Raw genomic sequence first — 16985 nt, forward strand, 5'->3', positions numbered from 1 at the left:
ATGTCCAGCTCTTGTGATAACCAGAGAAAGAGCACACGATGGTCTCGTATCCACAGAGCCATCAGCTCAGAAATGGTCCGGTGGCTTGTGCTGCGTCGTCGCAGCTCGGAGCGCGGCGCGCCGAGCGTCCATAAAGGGGTCCTTAAAGCTGTACTACCAGACCTTATTCTCTGTGAAGCCCGTAATTTTCGAATGGTTTCCAGGTGCCAGTCTCTAACAGCTTCTGAAAAAATTCTGATGGAAAAAAAGTCCTTTTCATTCCACCATTTCCAGACAATGAAAATCTGACGAGGGGGCGGGACCACTCCTTCCCAAGGCGTGCTCACAGGCGAATGACGTCACCGGCAGGCGTGGAAAAACTCACGCATGCGCACGAGGGTTCAAGCATGTCTGACGTAAAAACATATGAATGAAATCCATATAGTTTTTGAAAAAAATAAAAAGGTACGATACTTTATTGACAGTCCTCTCATTTCATATGCAGACTGTATGATTTTGGCATGATCTGTTAAGTCAGCGTGTATGTTTTTTTTTGTAATCATTGGATTTTTCACCTTTAGCTCACTCTGGAGCACACAGTTTACATTGTGCGAGGATTGGGTGAACCAAATGACAATCAGAGGAGAGAAAGAGGACACTCCTCCTGCTACATGTACTTTACTTTGTTAGTTACATTTCTGGTGACTTTCACTTTTACTACATTTCCTCAATAAAATGTATACTTTTACTCCGATACATTTCTCTTAAACATCTTCATTACTCATACTTCAATATAAAAGTAGAAGAAATTTGACTGGACAATGCCTGTTTGCAGAGGTGAAAGTAAGCCGGAGTGCAGCTGTACATCGGAAAGACATACAGTCCTCTACAGCCGGAGCGCAGCACCTTTCACCCCTGCATCAAGTGCTGTGTTTGACATAAAACAAGTTTAAAAGACAAAAAAAATTGAATTGAATTTGAAATTGAAAAATATGAATTTGTGCCCCAGCTGAGGAAGCGGAAGACTGTTGAGGGTGAAAACCATCTGCGCTTTGGACTCCAAATGCGCACACGCTGACTCACACACACATATTTACATATGGATCAGCTCCTGCACACGATCTGAGATAAGGGGAAAACTTTAATACTGACAAAACTGGCCGGCATGGCTGTTTCATTTCATTTGTTTTATTTGAAATGTTCGCAGACAAGCGCTGTGTAAAAACGGCGCTGCATTTTGGATTCGAGAGTACAAAGAGCACTGCATTTGGTTGCCTTTAATCTTAATAAAGACAGCAGTGCGATGATGTCACAGTGCAAAGGATTCTGTAACAATAAATAATTGTCTTCTTATTCTGTTAAGTGGAAAATTTTTACATGTTGTGAAACTTTTTAAAGGTTGTTAAAATTATGCCCATAAGTGATTGTGATGTCTAAATTTAGAATCAACATGACACCATGACTGGATATTTGATACGAATTGTCAGATTCAAAACAACTGGTAGATGGGTCGTCACCACCTATAGGTCATGGGCCAGCATCATCCCGCACCCCCCAAACAACCCTATAAATTTGGGTGGCCAAGTGGTTATGCTCTTGGTTTCAGTTTCCTGGTTCAAACCCCATACCTGCCACATTTCTCCATGTAAAATGGAGTTGCGTCAGGAAGGGTATCTGGCATACAATCAATCAATCAATCAATTTTTTTTATATAGCGCCAAATCACAACAAACAGTTGCCCCAAGGCGCTTTATATTGTAAGGCAAGGCCATACAATAATTATGTAAAACCCCAACGGTCAAAACGACCCCCTGTGAGCAAGCACTTGGCTACAGTGGGAAGGAAAAACTCCCTTTTAACAGGAAGAAACCTCCAGCAGAACCAGGCTCAGGGAGGGGCAGTCTTCTGCTGGGACTGGTTGGGGCTGAGGGAGAGAACCAGGAAAAAGACATGCTGTGGAGGGGAGCAGAGATCGATCACTAATGATTAAATGCAGAGTGGTGCATACAGAGCAAAAAGAGAAAGAAACAGTGCATCATGGGAACCCCCCAGCAGTCTACGTCTATAGCAGCATAACTAAGGGATGGTTCAGGGTCACCTGATCCAGCCCTAACTATAAGCTTTAGCAAAAAGGAAAGTTTTAAGCCTAATCTTAAAAGTAGAGAGGGTGCCTGTCTCCCTGATCTGAATTGGGAGCTGGTTCCACAGGAGAGGAGCCTGAAAGCTGAAGGCTCTGCCTCCCATTCTACTCTTACAAACCCTAGGAACTACAAGTAAGCCTGCAGTCTGAGAGCGAAGCGCTCTATTGGGGTGATATGGTACTACGAGGTCCCTAAGATAAGATGGGACCTGATTATTCAAAACCTTATAAGTAAGAAGAAGAATTTTAAATTCTATTCTAGAATTAACAGGAAGCCAATGAAGAGAGGCCAATATAGGTGAGATATGCTCTCTCCTTCTAGTCCCCGTCAGTACTCTAGCTGCAGCATTTTGAATTAACTGAAGGCTTTTTAGGGAACTTTTAGGACAACCTGATAATAATGAATTACAATAGTCCAGCCTAGAGGAAATAAATGCATGAATTAGTTTTTCAGCATCACTCTGAGACAAGACCTTTCTGATTTTAGAGATATTGCGTAAATGCAAAAAAGCAGTCCTACATATTTGTTTAATATGCGCTTTGAATGACATATCCTGATCAAAAATGACTCCAAGATTTCTCACAGTATTACTAGAGGTCAGGGTAATGCCATCCAGAGTAAGGATCTGGTTAGACACCATGTTTCTAAGATTTGTGGGGCCAAGTACAATAACTTCAGTTTTATCTGAGTTTAAAAGCAGGAAATTAGAGGTCATCCATGTCTTTATGTCTGTAAGACAATCCTGCAGTTTAGCTAATTGGTGTGTGTCCTCTGGCTTCATGGATAGATAAAGCTGGGTATCATCTGCGTAACAATGAAAATTTAAGCAATACCGTCTAATAATACTGCCTAAGGGAAGCATATATAAAGTGAATAAAATTGGTCCTAGCACAGAACCTTGTGGAACTCCATAATTAACTTTAGTCTGTGAAGAAGATTCCCCATTTACATGAACAAATTGTAATCTATTAGACAAATATGATTCAAACCACCGCAGCGCAGTGCCTTTAATACCTATGGCATGCTCTAATCTCTGTAATAAAATTTTATGGTCAACAGTATCAAAAGCAGCACTGAGGTCTAACAGAACAAGCACAGAGATGAGTCCACTGTCCAAGGCCATAAGAAGATCATTTGTAACCTTCACTAATGCTGTTTCTGTACTATGATGAATTCTAAAACCTGACTGAAACTCTTCAAATAGACCATTCCTCTGCAGATGATCAGTTAGCTGTTTTACAACTACCCTTTCAGAATTTTGAGAGAAAAGGAAGGTTGGAGATTGGCCTATAATTAGCTAAGATAGCTGGGTCAAGTGATGGCTTTTTAAGTAATGGTTTAATTACTGCCACCTTAAAAGCCTGTGGTACATAGCCAACTAACAAAGATAGATTGATCATATTTAAGATCGAAGCATTAAATAATGGTAGGGCTTCCTTGAGCAGCCTGGTAGGAATGGGGTCTAATAAACATGTTGATGGTTTGGATGAAGTAACTAATGAAAATAACTCAGACAGAACAATCGGAGAGAAAGAGTCTAACCAAATACCGGCATCACTGAAAGCAGCCAAAGATAACGATACGTCTTTGGGATGGTTATGAGTAATTTTTTCTCTAATAGTTAAAATTTTGTTAGCAAAGAAAGTCATGAAGTCATTACTAGTTAAGTTAATGGAATACTCAGCTCAATAGAGCTCTGACTCTTTGTCAGCCTGGCTACAGTGCTGAAAAGAAACCTGGGGTTGTTCTTATTTTCTTCAATTAGTGATGAGTAGAAAGATGTCCTAGCTTTACGGAGGGCTTTTTTATAGAGCAACAGACTCTTTTTCCAGGCTAAGTGAAGATCTTCTAAATTAGTGAGACGCCATTTCCTCTCCAACTTACGGGTTATCTGCTTTAAGCTACGAGTTTGTGAGTTATACCACGGAGTCAGACACTTCTGATTTAAAGCTCTCTTTTTCAGAGGAGCTACAGCATCCAAAGTTGTCTTCAATGAGGATGTAAAACTATTGACGAGATACTCTATCTCCCTTACAGAGTTTAGGTAGCTACTCTGCACTGTGTTGTTATATGGCATTAGAGAACATAAAGAAGGAATCATATCCTTAAACCTAGTTACAGCGCTTTCTGAAAGACTTCTAGTGTAATGAAACTTATTCCCTACTGCTGGGTAGTCCATCAGAGTAAATGTAAATGTTATTAAGAAATGATCAGACAGAAGGGAGTTTTCAGGGAATACTGTTAAGTCTTCTATTTCCATACCATAAGTCAGAACAAGATCTAAGATATGATTAAAGTGGTGGGTGGACTCATTTACTTTTTGAGCAAAGCCAATAGAATCTAATAATAGATTAAATGCAGTGTTGAGGCTGTCATTCTCAGCATCTGTGTGGATGTTAAAATCGCCCACTATAATTATACAACTTGTCCCAATTCAACACGCAGATCCACCTAGGATCTGCTGTGGTGACCCTGAGTGTAAAACAAGGGACCAGCCGAAGGGATTTACTAGAAACCTTCAAGGATGTCGAGATTACAGAAATAACTGGTAACAGTTAAAATACTCACTATGACATATGACAACACTGAATGACAACATTGTATCTTGAAGGCAACACGTCACTCAAATATATCAATTTCACTTTTCTGCATTGATGCTGTCATCAGATGCTGACAATGACAAACCATACCATGATAAACATGCAATTTTGGACTTTTTGCTAATTACAGTATGTCTGGTCCTTTTCATGTTTTGTCCAGCGCATATGGTGTCCATCTCTTACAAAAACATCAGGAATACTGATTGGTTTGGCCATAATATACACAGTACCTCAGAAAAGAAACAGGACTTGGGTCACAAAAAAATTTATGTCAAATCCAAACTATAAACTACAAGTTTTCCCCTTTGGAATAATCCCCCTCGAGTCTAATGCACTTTCCCATGATACACATTACTGCACACGAGACCATGGAGAGGCGGAGCAGCACATGGGGCTTTCGGTTTGATTGTGGCCTGTTTACATTCACTGTATATGATGAATGTGTGCCACATACATGTTATTACATATAAACATTTCCTTTGCCCTCCCTGGCCGGGGTCCAGTGGAGGTGGACAACATATAGACCACATATAGACCGCCGTCAGATGTGCGTTCCATCTCAATGACGCCAAAAGTGTTTTGACCATGTGCAACACACTCTGGACAGCCGAGCGAATGTGACCATACATGTAGATGCTCACGGATTATCATAAATTGGTATTCGAACAGCAAGTCAATATTTCCCGACTGTGGAAATATGGATGTGCCATTCTGACGCAATTCGGCCTGTGTGATGGGGGTATTAGGGATCGCGATCACGTGTGTTAAGCTTAGGGTTGCACCCTTCCACTGTATGCACTGAAATCCCTCCACATTCTGACATGCACTGTAGAAGGAAAAATGTGCACATCCCTTCCAATATCTCTTTGAGGAACATTGTTTTTAAACATTTCAATACTTTTGTCACAAATTTATTGACAAATTGGTGATCCTCTCCCCTACTGTTGCTTCTGAAAGACTAAGCCTTTTGTGGATACTGCTTTTGTACTAAATCATGATTACAGTCACCTGCGGACATCATCTGTTTGGAATAACATCAACATTTATGTATTTATTTGTATTTGATTATTATTAACCTTAAATGGTCCCCGCCCTCACATTTTTTGGAATGGCTTGGTGGCCTGAAATTCATGACTAAGATAACATGATCAATTAATAGTCCCTTGATGGGGAAATTTGTGAATTTATAATATATTAACACAATTAAGTTGACCATACAAAACATGAAACATCAGATTCATGGTGTCTGGAGTGAAATAGTTGTCAAGTAATCGTCAGTCATTGTGCTTTTTGTTTATTTATTATTTTGGATTTTCCGTAATATCCCAACTGTTTTCTAATTTAGGTTTGTACATCTGTAAGGGCCACTTCACACATAGTGCATATTTGGTCAATTTGCACATAAAGTGCACAAGAAGCAGGAATCCTGTGCAAAATGTGTAAAATCGCAGCTGCCTCGTACACCTGTTGCTACAACTATTTGCACACACCAGCAGCTGAAAGAAAGTGTGCGCTGTGCGAGTCCATAGAACCCTCTCGCGGCAGTTGTTGGCCAAATTCCAGGTGAGACGCAAGAATACCTAACACCGCGAGCATGGCATTTAGAAAGTGTGTGGCCATTCACACTATCATCACAAAAACAGTCAGCAGACGATCACTGTCAAGCTGGATATGAAATTTGTCTAAGGGCCCCACAACTGTGGCTTTGCAAACACACACACTGACATGTTGGTGTGTGCACTGAAGTGACAGGAGGTGTGGCCGCCAACAGAAGCAGCTGTGGGGAGCTGTGGATCTGGATATCCCAGCTGGACAACACGTACTGTGTTTGGACAGACATGAACTAACAACTGCCCACTGTGACGCGCGTATGTCTGCTTGCTGTCCTTAAGAGGACATAAATTAAAACATACATCGTTGTGGTGATGGGTGAGTGAGCGTGTGCACACTGCAGCCCATGGACAGGCTGCTCCCAGGTTGAAATGGTCCGTCAGATCACAACACGCAGCGGACGATCTGACTATCACACCACACACATGAGCTCTGTTCTACATGATGTAGTGTCAGTCCTGTGATGTGGCATCCACAAGACATGCGTGTCAGGCAGAACACGCGCACGCCGCTGCCTGGACGCACCAGACCAGTAGATGTGGACATGAGAAGAGCGACTGCTTCATCATTCATATCATTTCATGACTATGTGTCTGTGACCGTGGGTCATCCACAGACAAACAGATGGATCATATTTGTATTGTCCTCTTGATAAGAGGGATTCAATATAATATATTATATTTTATATGGTGTGTGTGTTTTTTTTTTTAAATACGTCCATGTCCTTCCTGATATGAGGCAGTTTCCCACAGCCTTTCACAGGACAGTGATCGTAGCTTAGTGGTAAAGTTTCTGACTGGTAATCAGAGTGTTTGGGGTGGGTTTGATTCCCATGGGTGGCATGTAATTTTTATTTTTTTTTATTTTCACTGCTGTGTAAAATTGCATGATAGCTTTTTTGATGATAGTAGAGCCACTACCTACTCAACGGATATCGAAGTGCTGAACTCATATGACTGGCTTCCAGTACAGAAGAGAAACAATTTTTACATTGTTGTTATGGTTTTGAAAGTAACCTCCATATAATACTGATTTGTCAATTCCAATAAATCAATAAGTAATTGAACTCACAGATCCTCCAGAAATGAGTTTTTGTTGGTGCTCAAAAGGTTTTTCAGATCTGCAGAGAAAGCGTTATTTAACTATATCCTGTTCCTTCAGTAAGTTTTCACTTGACTTTAGACTCATTAGACCTACAAACTAAAAATATGATTGTCAATATGTAGACCTGGGTTTAAGTCCCACTCGTGCTACCTGCCTGTGTCTTTGGACAAAACACTTAATCTATGTTGTCTCAGCCCACGCTGCTGTAAAAAAAAAAGGTATCGTTTTGGTTGGGGAAGTAAACATGGGGCATCATTGTAAAGCACTTTGCAAGATGGAAAAGTACTATTGAAATGCAGTCTTATTGTTATGGATGAACCTACAAACCAAATGCAAACAGCCACATAGAATGATGATGGCAAATGATGGCAATCCTAGAACCAGCACCAGGCGGCCACGATGGAGCTGGCACAAGGCCAGAATGCTGAGGACACAGAGAGAAACAGAGTTAACTGGGAAGCAGAGTACAAGGAATCAAAAATGTTCACATGGACATGAACTGAGGCCAGGTACCACGCAAGCTAAGCTGAGTTTCCGGCATCTGTGGTGTAGAAAGACTAGGGTTTATATACAGGTGTAGGTGATTGCAGACGGGTGTGATGAATTAGCTCCATGACACGGTGCCTGGAGGAACAGGAAGAGAGGGGGAGTAGAGCAGATCAAGGCATCACAACACTTATGTTGGCATTGGCTTTTATACAGCTCAAGTGTAATGTAATTATAAAATATTTCTCATGGCTATTGTTCGACTGTAAACCCCTGAGCAGAAAACAACACTGATGAAATTTCAAACAGTCTTCATTGACAGCTAACAGGCTGTTACCATTTGTAATAAGTATGCACCAATGCTTATGCAGCAACAACTAGAGATGTAGTTGGTAACACAGGTACGGGTTCCATACATGATCACTTGAATCAGCAAACTGTGTCCGTGAAGGCAGCGGCACACACAGAAGTCAGTAATGTCAGCAGAAGGTCAAAAAACAGTTAACCATTTTACTTTGGAAGTCCAAGAGACAGCAGGCTAAAACCAAAAAAACGGGGGGGGGGGGGGGGGGGGGGGTGTTGGTAACTGGACATCAGAACACTGGCAATAGAACATGAAAAAGCTGGTACACAGACAAGACAACCTGGCACTGGAGTGAGGGAATTGTGGTGGTTAAATAGTATATAATCCAATTAATCTGTAAATAAGCAGGCACATGAACCCAGAGTCCCATGAATATGAATACAAACAAGAAAACTTTATTGTGCAAGATATGGAAAGTCGTGAGTGCCAACGGAGTAAAACCAACATTATACACCAGGATAAGGACCATCAAAATAAAAGCATGAGGAGAATAATGTAGAAAAAAATATCTGCCGAGAGATCAGAAAAGCAAAACCGAAACATGAACCATAACAATATTATTTTAAGTCTGACTCAATGAGGCACGAATCCTTCTTGACCTTGGACATTTTACTTAAATTTTCTTTCCTTCTCTCTCTCTTTTCAGTGAAGGAGGTTGACAACACGTTAACAGTCATCATTGTCTCAGTACTGGGTGGAGTCATTGGCTTAGTTATCATCATCATGGTCGTAAAAGCTGTGGTACTTCACTTTCTGAGGAAGGACGGTGAGAAAAAGTAAGTAGATCACTGGTGACACTGACAAGTGGAGTTAATAAGGAAATTTAAATACACACAACTGCATGAATGTACATGTTTTCTAACGTGCTAGTTCTGATTCAATACTATCTTATAAATCAAAATTTTTTAAGAAGGAATTGTTATGAGTGGAACCAGGAACTAAGTCAGTTTGAACCCCAAAAGCAGGCAGCCAAGACTCTGATGAAGGGATACAAACAAAGAACAAAGTGTTTTAATTATCCAATGTGACACAAAATACAACATACCGTGAGGTTGTGGACAAAAGGTGAAGGAACCCGGAGTAAATGACCAACAAAAATACAGGAGCAAGGCGGAGAAAGAAGACACCAAAAAATACTTATATAACCAGTGATCAAAAGGGGCAATGACTAACTCTCATACTGACAACCATAACCAAATAATCGACCCGCACCTGAACAGTAAACAAGGAGCAGCTTAAAATGACTAAACTGATGAACAGCAGGTGTGTGTGAAAACAGTAAGCCAGAACTAATGACACACAAGATAATTAACAGAACACAAGGTGACAAAAAACTAAACAGATGTCTGAGGGTGAGTGGAAAATCAAACATACCTGAAAAAGTAGAGAGGCTTGAATCTTCGACTGGACTGGGTTGCTTGACGCGAGGACATTTCGCTTCAAATCCCAGAAGCTTCCTCAGCTAAAATTCTTGCTCTAGTAATCTGACTTCTGTCTGACCCTTGTCGAGAAGAACAAACAGAAGCCACAAAAGCTGGAGTTTTAAACCTAACCAGACACCTCCTACTGAGAGGCAGACTGCTATTGGCTAGTGACTAAACAATTGCTTTAATTAGCACCTATTGTGCTCTAGTTAGCACCCTCCTAATGACAGGGTAGCTGTCCCTCCTAACGATTGGACTGATGCCTCTCCTGATGGTGTGAATGACTCATTACCATGAACAAAAGACTGAAACTGCTTTGATCTGAGTACCCATTGTAAACAGGGGACAAAGCATGTCTCAGACCCCCTCCCCGGTTAAGGCTGGGTTTCAACTGTTTCACATAGAATGCCTCTTTCACCCCTCTCTCAAACAATTTCTTCTCTCTGGCTAAGATTTTAACTTCCTTGTCCTCAAACGTGTGGTTAGTGTCTTTCAGGTGGAGATGAACTGCAGACTGAGGTCCATTTGTGCCCTCTCTGCGGTGCTGGCATATCCTTTTGTGTAAAGGTTGCTTAGTCTCACCTATGTAGTGTTCGTTACAGTTTTCCTGACATCTGATAGAATACACTACATTGCTCTGTTTGTAACTAGGGATCCTGTCCTGTCCAAACAGAGCAATGTAGTGTATTCTATCAGATGTCACTGTTGAGCTGGATAGCCCGGGTTGTTTGGAGCATACAGGGGTAGTCACACAGCTCATTAAAGAGGCCCATGAGAACAAAGGTGACCTTACAGTGTTGTGGTTAGACCTGGCTAATGCCTATGGGTCTATACCACACAAGTTGGTTGAGCTGGCGCTACACCACCGTCACACCCCCAGTAAGATCAAGGACTTGATCCTGGATTACTACAATAATTTCAGGTTGAGAGTCACTTCGAGGTCAGTAACATCAGATTGACATCATCTTGGAAAAGGGATCATAACAGGCTGTACCATCTCTGTCATCCTTTTTTCCCTTGCCATGAATATGGTGGGGAAGTCTGCGGAAGTGGAATGCAGAGGACCCCTGACCAAGTTGGGTGTACGGCAACCCCCAATAAGAGCGTACATGGATGACCTGACTGTCACTGCAACATCGGTTCCAGGGAGTAGATGGATCCTTCAAGGACTCGAGAGACTCATTAACTGGGCAAGGATGAGTTTCAAGCCCTGTAAGTCAAGGTCTATGGTGTTGAAGAAGGGTAAGGTGATTAACAAATTCCAGTTTACCATCTCAGGAATTGTCATCCCATCCATCACTGAACAGCCAGTCAAGAGTTTGAGGAAGCTCTTTGACTCAACCCTGAAAGACACCGCCACCATCCAGAAGTCCACTCAAGACCTTGGTATTTGGCTCAGCAAGGTTGACAGGTCTGTCCTGCCTGGCAGATTTAAAGCCTGGATCTATCAGCAATCCATTCTGCCTTGAGTTCTGTGGCCCCTGCTGATCTGTGCCATCCCAATCACAACAGTTGAGTTCCTCAAAAGGAAGATCAGTGGCTTTCTTCGGAAATGGCTGGGCCTACCACGCAGCCTCACCAGTGCAGCACTGTATGGGATGAGCAACACCCTGCAGCTACCGTTCAGTGGTCTCATTGAGGAGTTTAAGGTGACACACACACGAGATGCCCAGTATAGGGACTCCAGGGATGGAAAGGTGTCATCAGCAGGCATTGAGGTGAGAACAGGAAGGAAATGGAGAGCAGAGATGGCAGTGGAGATGGCAGATTTACACCTGAGACAGAAGGCCCTGGTGGGCACCCTGGCAACTGGCTGAGCAGGATTGGGCTATTTCCAAAAGCCCAGATCAGCAAGGCCAAGGGTAGGGAGAAACACCAGCTGTACCAGGAAGAGGTCCGTGCAGTGGTGGAAGAGGAACGGGTGAGCAGGGCGGTAGGACTCTGGCAGCAAGGAGCATGAACAAAGTGGGAGAGTACACTGCAGCACAGGATCACCTGGCCAAACATCATGCAGGCAGACTTCATCCGCGTCCGATTCCTGCTGCAAGCAGTCTACGATGCCCTGCCAAGCCCAGCGAACCTTCATGCCTGGGGGAAGAACGAAACATCTTCCTGCCCACTCTGTTCTGGAAGAGGCTCATTAGAGCACATTCTCAGCTGCTGCCCCAAAGCCCTGGTGGATGGTCGTTACCGTTGGCGCCATGACCAGGTGCTCAAATCAAATGCTGAGAGCCTAGCCTCAGCCATTAACACTAGTGGGCAGCACCACTCCAAGAGGAAGGAAGTCACCTTAATCAGAACTGGAGAAAAACCCCAGGCATAGGCAAAAACAACAACAGGCCTCCTCCACACAGCTTCTAACTGGCAGCTGCAAGCTGATCTTGGAAAGTAGTTGAAGTTCCCACAGCACATTGCCATAACATCGCTATGACCAGACTTGATCGTCACCTCCGAAGAGTCAAAACATCTTATCATGCTGGAACTCATAGTGCCCTGGGAGTAGCGCATAGAGGAAGCAAACAAGAGAAAACGGGCCAAGTATCAAGTATCCCATCACAATGTATTTCCATTTAAAACCCCTCACATGTACCGGACAGAGCAGTCTAGATGTACCCAGCTACAACAGAGGCACAAAATGAACTTCAGCACTGACACTCGCCGATTCGAGGAAGTGGGTACCATACTTCCTTAATTAAAAGCCTGGGTGTTTATTTTTTTCAAACCATGCTCACTCCCAGCGCCTAAATGAGGCAAGCCTTTCTTCAAGTCCAGCAAACATCTTTAGATTACAGCCCCGCAAGGACTGTGATTTGTCACTTTTACATTTTCACTCCTTCCTCTATTTTATAAGTTTTTGGAGTGTGTCCGCCAATTACATTTTGATCATGAATCAAATACGTTTGGCATAAAAGTCTACAAATATGACCAACTTTACAAGGAGTCTAAAAACTAAAAAGATGCTCAAATGACCCACAAATCATAGAGGGAACCTACCAGTAATGTTTGTTTGGAGGTTGATGATTGTATAAAGAAGAGGAGCTCGTTGGGGGACAAACTGATCCAGGAAAAGCCACTGTTCCTGCGGAAAACTGCTTTAAGATGCGACGGAGAACTTTAAAAGGGTCACGTGGACATCAACATCATTGCATGGCCACAGAGTTATGGAGTTGTAGAAGCATAAATCGGGCTTTAGGATTTAGTTCAAGTTTCAGTTTCAATTCAATTTATTTCATTTATACAGTGCCAAATCACAACAAAGCTGCCTCAAGGTGGTTCACACAAGTAAGGGCTAACCTTATTAGCCCCTAGAGCAAGAACACAAGTGACAGTGGTAAGGAAAAACTCCCTCTGGTAATATTGAGGAAGAAACCTGAAGCAGGCCAGACTCAAAGGGGTGACCCACTGCTTAGACCATTCTAACAATTACAAGGTTTTGTAAAGTTTTGCAAATCTGGAGAAACATAAAATAGAAAATCAAACAATGTAATGATATAAAGAAGATGAGAAGTCCACACAGGCATCAGCACCACAGGCAGGGGTCATCCACACTGTCAGTGGGCAGACTGCAGCATGCAAAACCCTCCTTCAGCCTTCCACCTCACAGTCTGTCCGGGTCCTTCGGTCCAGATTCATTCATCATTCGTACCTCGGACAGAGAGAAAAAGAGCAGAATCAGTTGGCCAGAAAAAACAACACCTAAGGTATAATTCATCAGCAATAATTCAACAATAAAACAGAAATTACTAAGGTGATTGCTGGCCACTAGCCCTAAGCTTAACTCACAGACCAAAAATTTAGATAAAGTTGAGGCCGGGACCTGTTCCGTTGCTAATAAAATGACTTTATACTATACTATGCCAGTATGCTAGCCATACGAGAGGGAGAATAGATGTGTCAAGTATAGACTTGAAAGTCTCCACAGAATCTGACTGTACAAAGTAAAATCACCAGTGTAAAACTAACACTGACGATGTTAAATTAACAGTGTTAGTTTTACAGTGTTAGTTTCATTTTGAATTTATTACCGACAAAATCTAACCCTAAAGTCTTGGTGTTTTTGTGTGTGTGTGTGTTTTTTGATTTCTCTGCTTTCTCCAGCAAAGAGTGCCTGGTGAGCTCCTCAGGGAATGACAACACAGAGAATGGACTTACAGGAGCCAAAGCTGACAACAAAGGAACACCAAAGGCATGAGCAAAATGTAAAGTATGTTTGTAGATACTGTATGTCAGACAAATGTACACATTCAGAGAAAATTATGCTTATCAAAGGACTGTTTTATCTTAATAGTAGCTAACTAATAAAATATGTAAAATGTCTATTTTAAATTATGCTTGAAATCTAGAAAGTGTGAAATGTGCTCGGGCCTGCACTCTTGGCTTTAACAGCCCATTTGTCACATAGTGTGCAGCTTGTCTTATGAAAATCTGCTGCCACAAGTACATTGGATGGGAAACAAACACTTCCCTACAGAGGAGCCCCACGGAAATAGCATTCGATCTGAACCAGCACTTCTCTGTTGCATATGTTCTCGACCAAATTTCAACTGCCCCTGTGACATACAGTTATGTTTTAACCTATCTGTTTAAAATTGTCTTCTTGGGGCTCTACTGTAAAAGGCAACAACTCAGTCAAACTTGGACCCAATTAAGATTGTTTTTTTTTTTTTTTCTGACAAAAACCTTGAGGGTTTAAACATTTCCCTCACTAAACATTTGAGCGTTTTGACTTGTTGAAAACTATGGCTACTGTCACATCACTGCAGCCTTCACCTGGTCCAATGTTGGACGAATGTTGTTTTTGTGGTGTGTGGTTGCTCAAATCAGGCAGCAGATTTTGCTTGAGTCATGACTGGTGTCACTAACAGTTGGGTTGGCTAAGCTGACTTAAATACCTGGTTCTGCACATATTATTATTTTGCTTTAGATAAAACACAGGTGCCTGTTCTGCTTCTGCTCCCTGCTCGTGGGAGGGTAAAAATACAGAAAATGTCGAAAAACTCCGAACTCTAACGCTCATCAGAGACAATCCCCAGACTACCCAGCTCCCCGAAGAAAGGAATGAACCTATCCATGCTGCTTCTGAATAATAACCAATGCATTTTTAGCATGTGTGCATTTTATATACATATATATAAATATTGTCTTGAATCAAAATACAGAAACATTTATCTGTCTCTGTATATTTAACCCATCATATCAACGTCACCTAACTGAAGCCCTGGCAATCCTTACAAGCATGTAACACCACTGCTAGACATGTTGCTCCCCTTTTAACTAGGTCATGATGATTGAAAGTCACCAAAAGACAGTTCATGCTTATTCTAAGCCCTTTTACATGTATATTAAACCAATCTGTACAATTAACCAGCTTTGTTTAGGAAAATTATGAACACTCATTGGCACATCAGCAGAACATTTATGGGGAGAAGAGACCATTTGCAAATACAGTTGTGCCATACTCAAAGAAAAAAAAAATTACACCCATCAACACATATAAACACTGGTTTCTGGCTACCAATTAACACCTAAAACCAGATTACTATTCTTGTATGCAAAATATAACAGGCAAAATTAAAGTACAATAAATGTGCTCTGTTAGCCTAAAACAAAATAGCTCACCATTTGTATTTGCCCAAAGGTAGCCCAAAAAGATTCCCGAGCACTGTCTCACTAATACAGGTGGTACCACAGCCCTGGGACAGATCAATGCAAAAGGTTAGGTTTCTGTTAAAGGAGACATTTTGGAATATTGTCCTGTTCTTCTATTTTAATTGATGTTACAACCAAATTAATGTAAGAATATTCCATAATTAGCCAGTTAATTTTTTATTTTATTTTTTTTTTTTGGGGGGGGGGGGGGGGGGGGGGGTTCGGGGCAGATGACTTACTGGCTAAAAGCTGAAATCAGCCTAAAACCCTTTGCTCCATTTATATCTGAAAACACTGGGCATTGAAGAATTTAAGGCTTTTGTTTCTTATGTAATATAGTGAAATAATAACACAACTTCACTCACTCACTCACTCACTCACTCACTCACTCACTCACCTTCAACCACATACTCCAATTAAGGGTCAAGGGGGAGCCCATCCCAGCAGTCATAGGGTGCGAGGCAGGGTTGACCTTGGACAGGACACCAGTCTGTCACAGGGCCGCAAATAGACAAACAAACACATTCATACTAGCATGCACACCTACAGACAATTTAAAGTTTCCAGTCCACCTAACCTGCATGTCTCTGGATGTGGAAAGAAGCCGGAGCACCCGGAGACACCCCACGCAAACACAGGGAGAACATGCAAACTCCACACAGAAAGGCCAAAGATGGGAATCAATCCCATGACCTTCTTGCTGTGAGGCAACAGTGCAAACCACTAATCCACCATGCTGCCCATCCAGGAGCAGTCTTTTCACAAAATTTGATTTAAAGCATTCTTGTAGTGATGCAACAGCATTCTTGTAGTGTTGTGAGGCAACAGTGCTAACCACTAAGCCACTGTGTAATAATGCGACTTCAAGTTTTGTTTTTTAAAAGACACAGTTTGACAATTAAAATTTGAAGTATTTTTGATAGACTGATATCTGGTATCTGACTTGAAGAAAATTCTCCAAATTCACAAAACTAGGTAATAGTACCTGTGGGCAAACAGTAAGGGCTACTGCAATCAGATATTTAACCCCATTGACCTTGACCTTTGCACAAATGACTGACCTCTGTCTGACCTAGACAGGACAATTCTTGTGTCCACCTTATCCTGTGCCATTTGTTCAAAATGGGGCCTAAAACCAAATTCCTTGACCATTGACCAAATTTTTGGGTCAGCCTTTGTTGACACAGCAACTTTGGCAGAAATCAACAAAATGTTCTTGGAGGAGTAGGCCAACAAAAAGAGAGAATCATATGACCTTTGCCCCAATTAATCTGACCTTTCTGGGCATATGTGGAACCAGCATCCAAATGGGTGCCCAGTTTGTTGTAAACAGGAGTGAAATGATTCAACTTTGACCTTTGACCATAATAATTGATCTTTTGCAAATATGACCTCAAAAATTCCAAATCCCAAACTCCATATGTGTGCCATATTTTGTGACTATTGAAGTGTAAATCAAAATTTTGTACTTTGACCTCAGTGACCTTAATTGTTGTTAATATAAAGCCTTTAAGGGCAATTACGGTCTTGACCTTTATTCACAAATCACGTTTACCAGAAATTAGGCCAATAACATGGGAGGAGTAGGGGAACAAACAGACAGACCGACAGACAAATGTTTCTTAAA

The 16985-nt window shown here is 41.8% G+C and overlaps 1 protein-coding gene across 1 annotated transcript in view; it reads left to right on the top strand.

Moving 5' to 3' along the window:
* Window positions 1-14067, top strand: part of scn4ba (sodium channel, voltage-gated, type IV, beta a) — a 61064-nt gene extending 46997 nt beyond the window's left edge. The window contains exons 4-5 of the mRNA XM_034168128.1: window positions 8932-9061; window positions 13808-14067. Coding sequence (XP_034024019.1) covers window positions 8932-9061; window positions 13808-13901 — 224 coding nt within the window. The 3' untranslated portion in view covers window positions 13902-14067. The remainder of the gene's footprint in view (window positions 1-8931; window positions 9062-13807) is intronic.
* Window positions 14068-16985: the final 2918 nt, after the last annotated feature.

This window comes from Thalassophryne amazonica, chromosome 4 (assembly GCF_902500255.1).
Source record: "Thalassophryne amazonica chromosome 4, fThaAma1.1, whole genome shotgun sequence".
Lineage (NCBI taxonomy): Eukaryota > Metazoa > Chordata > Actinopteri > Batrachoidiformes > Batrachoididae > Thalassophryne > Thalassophryne amazonica.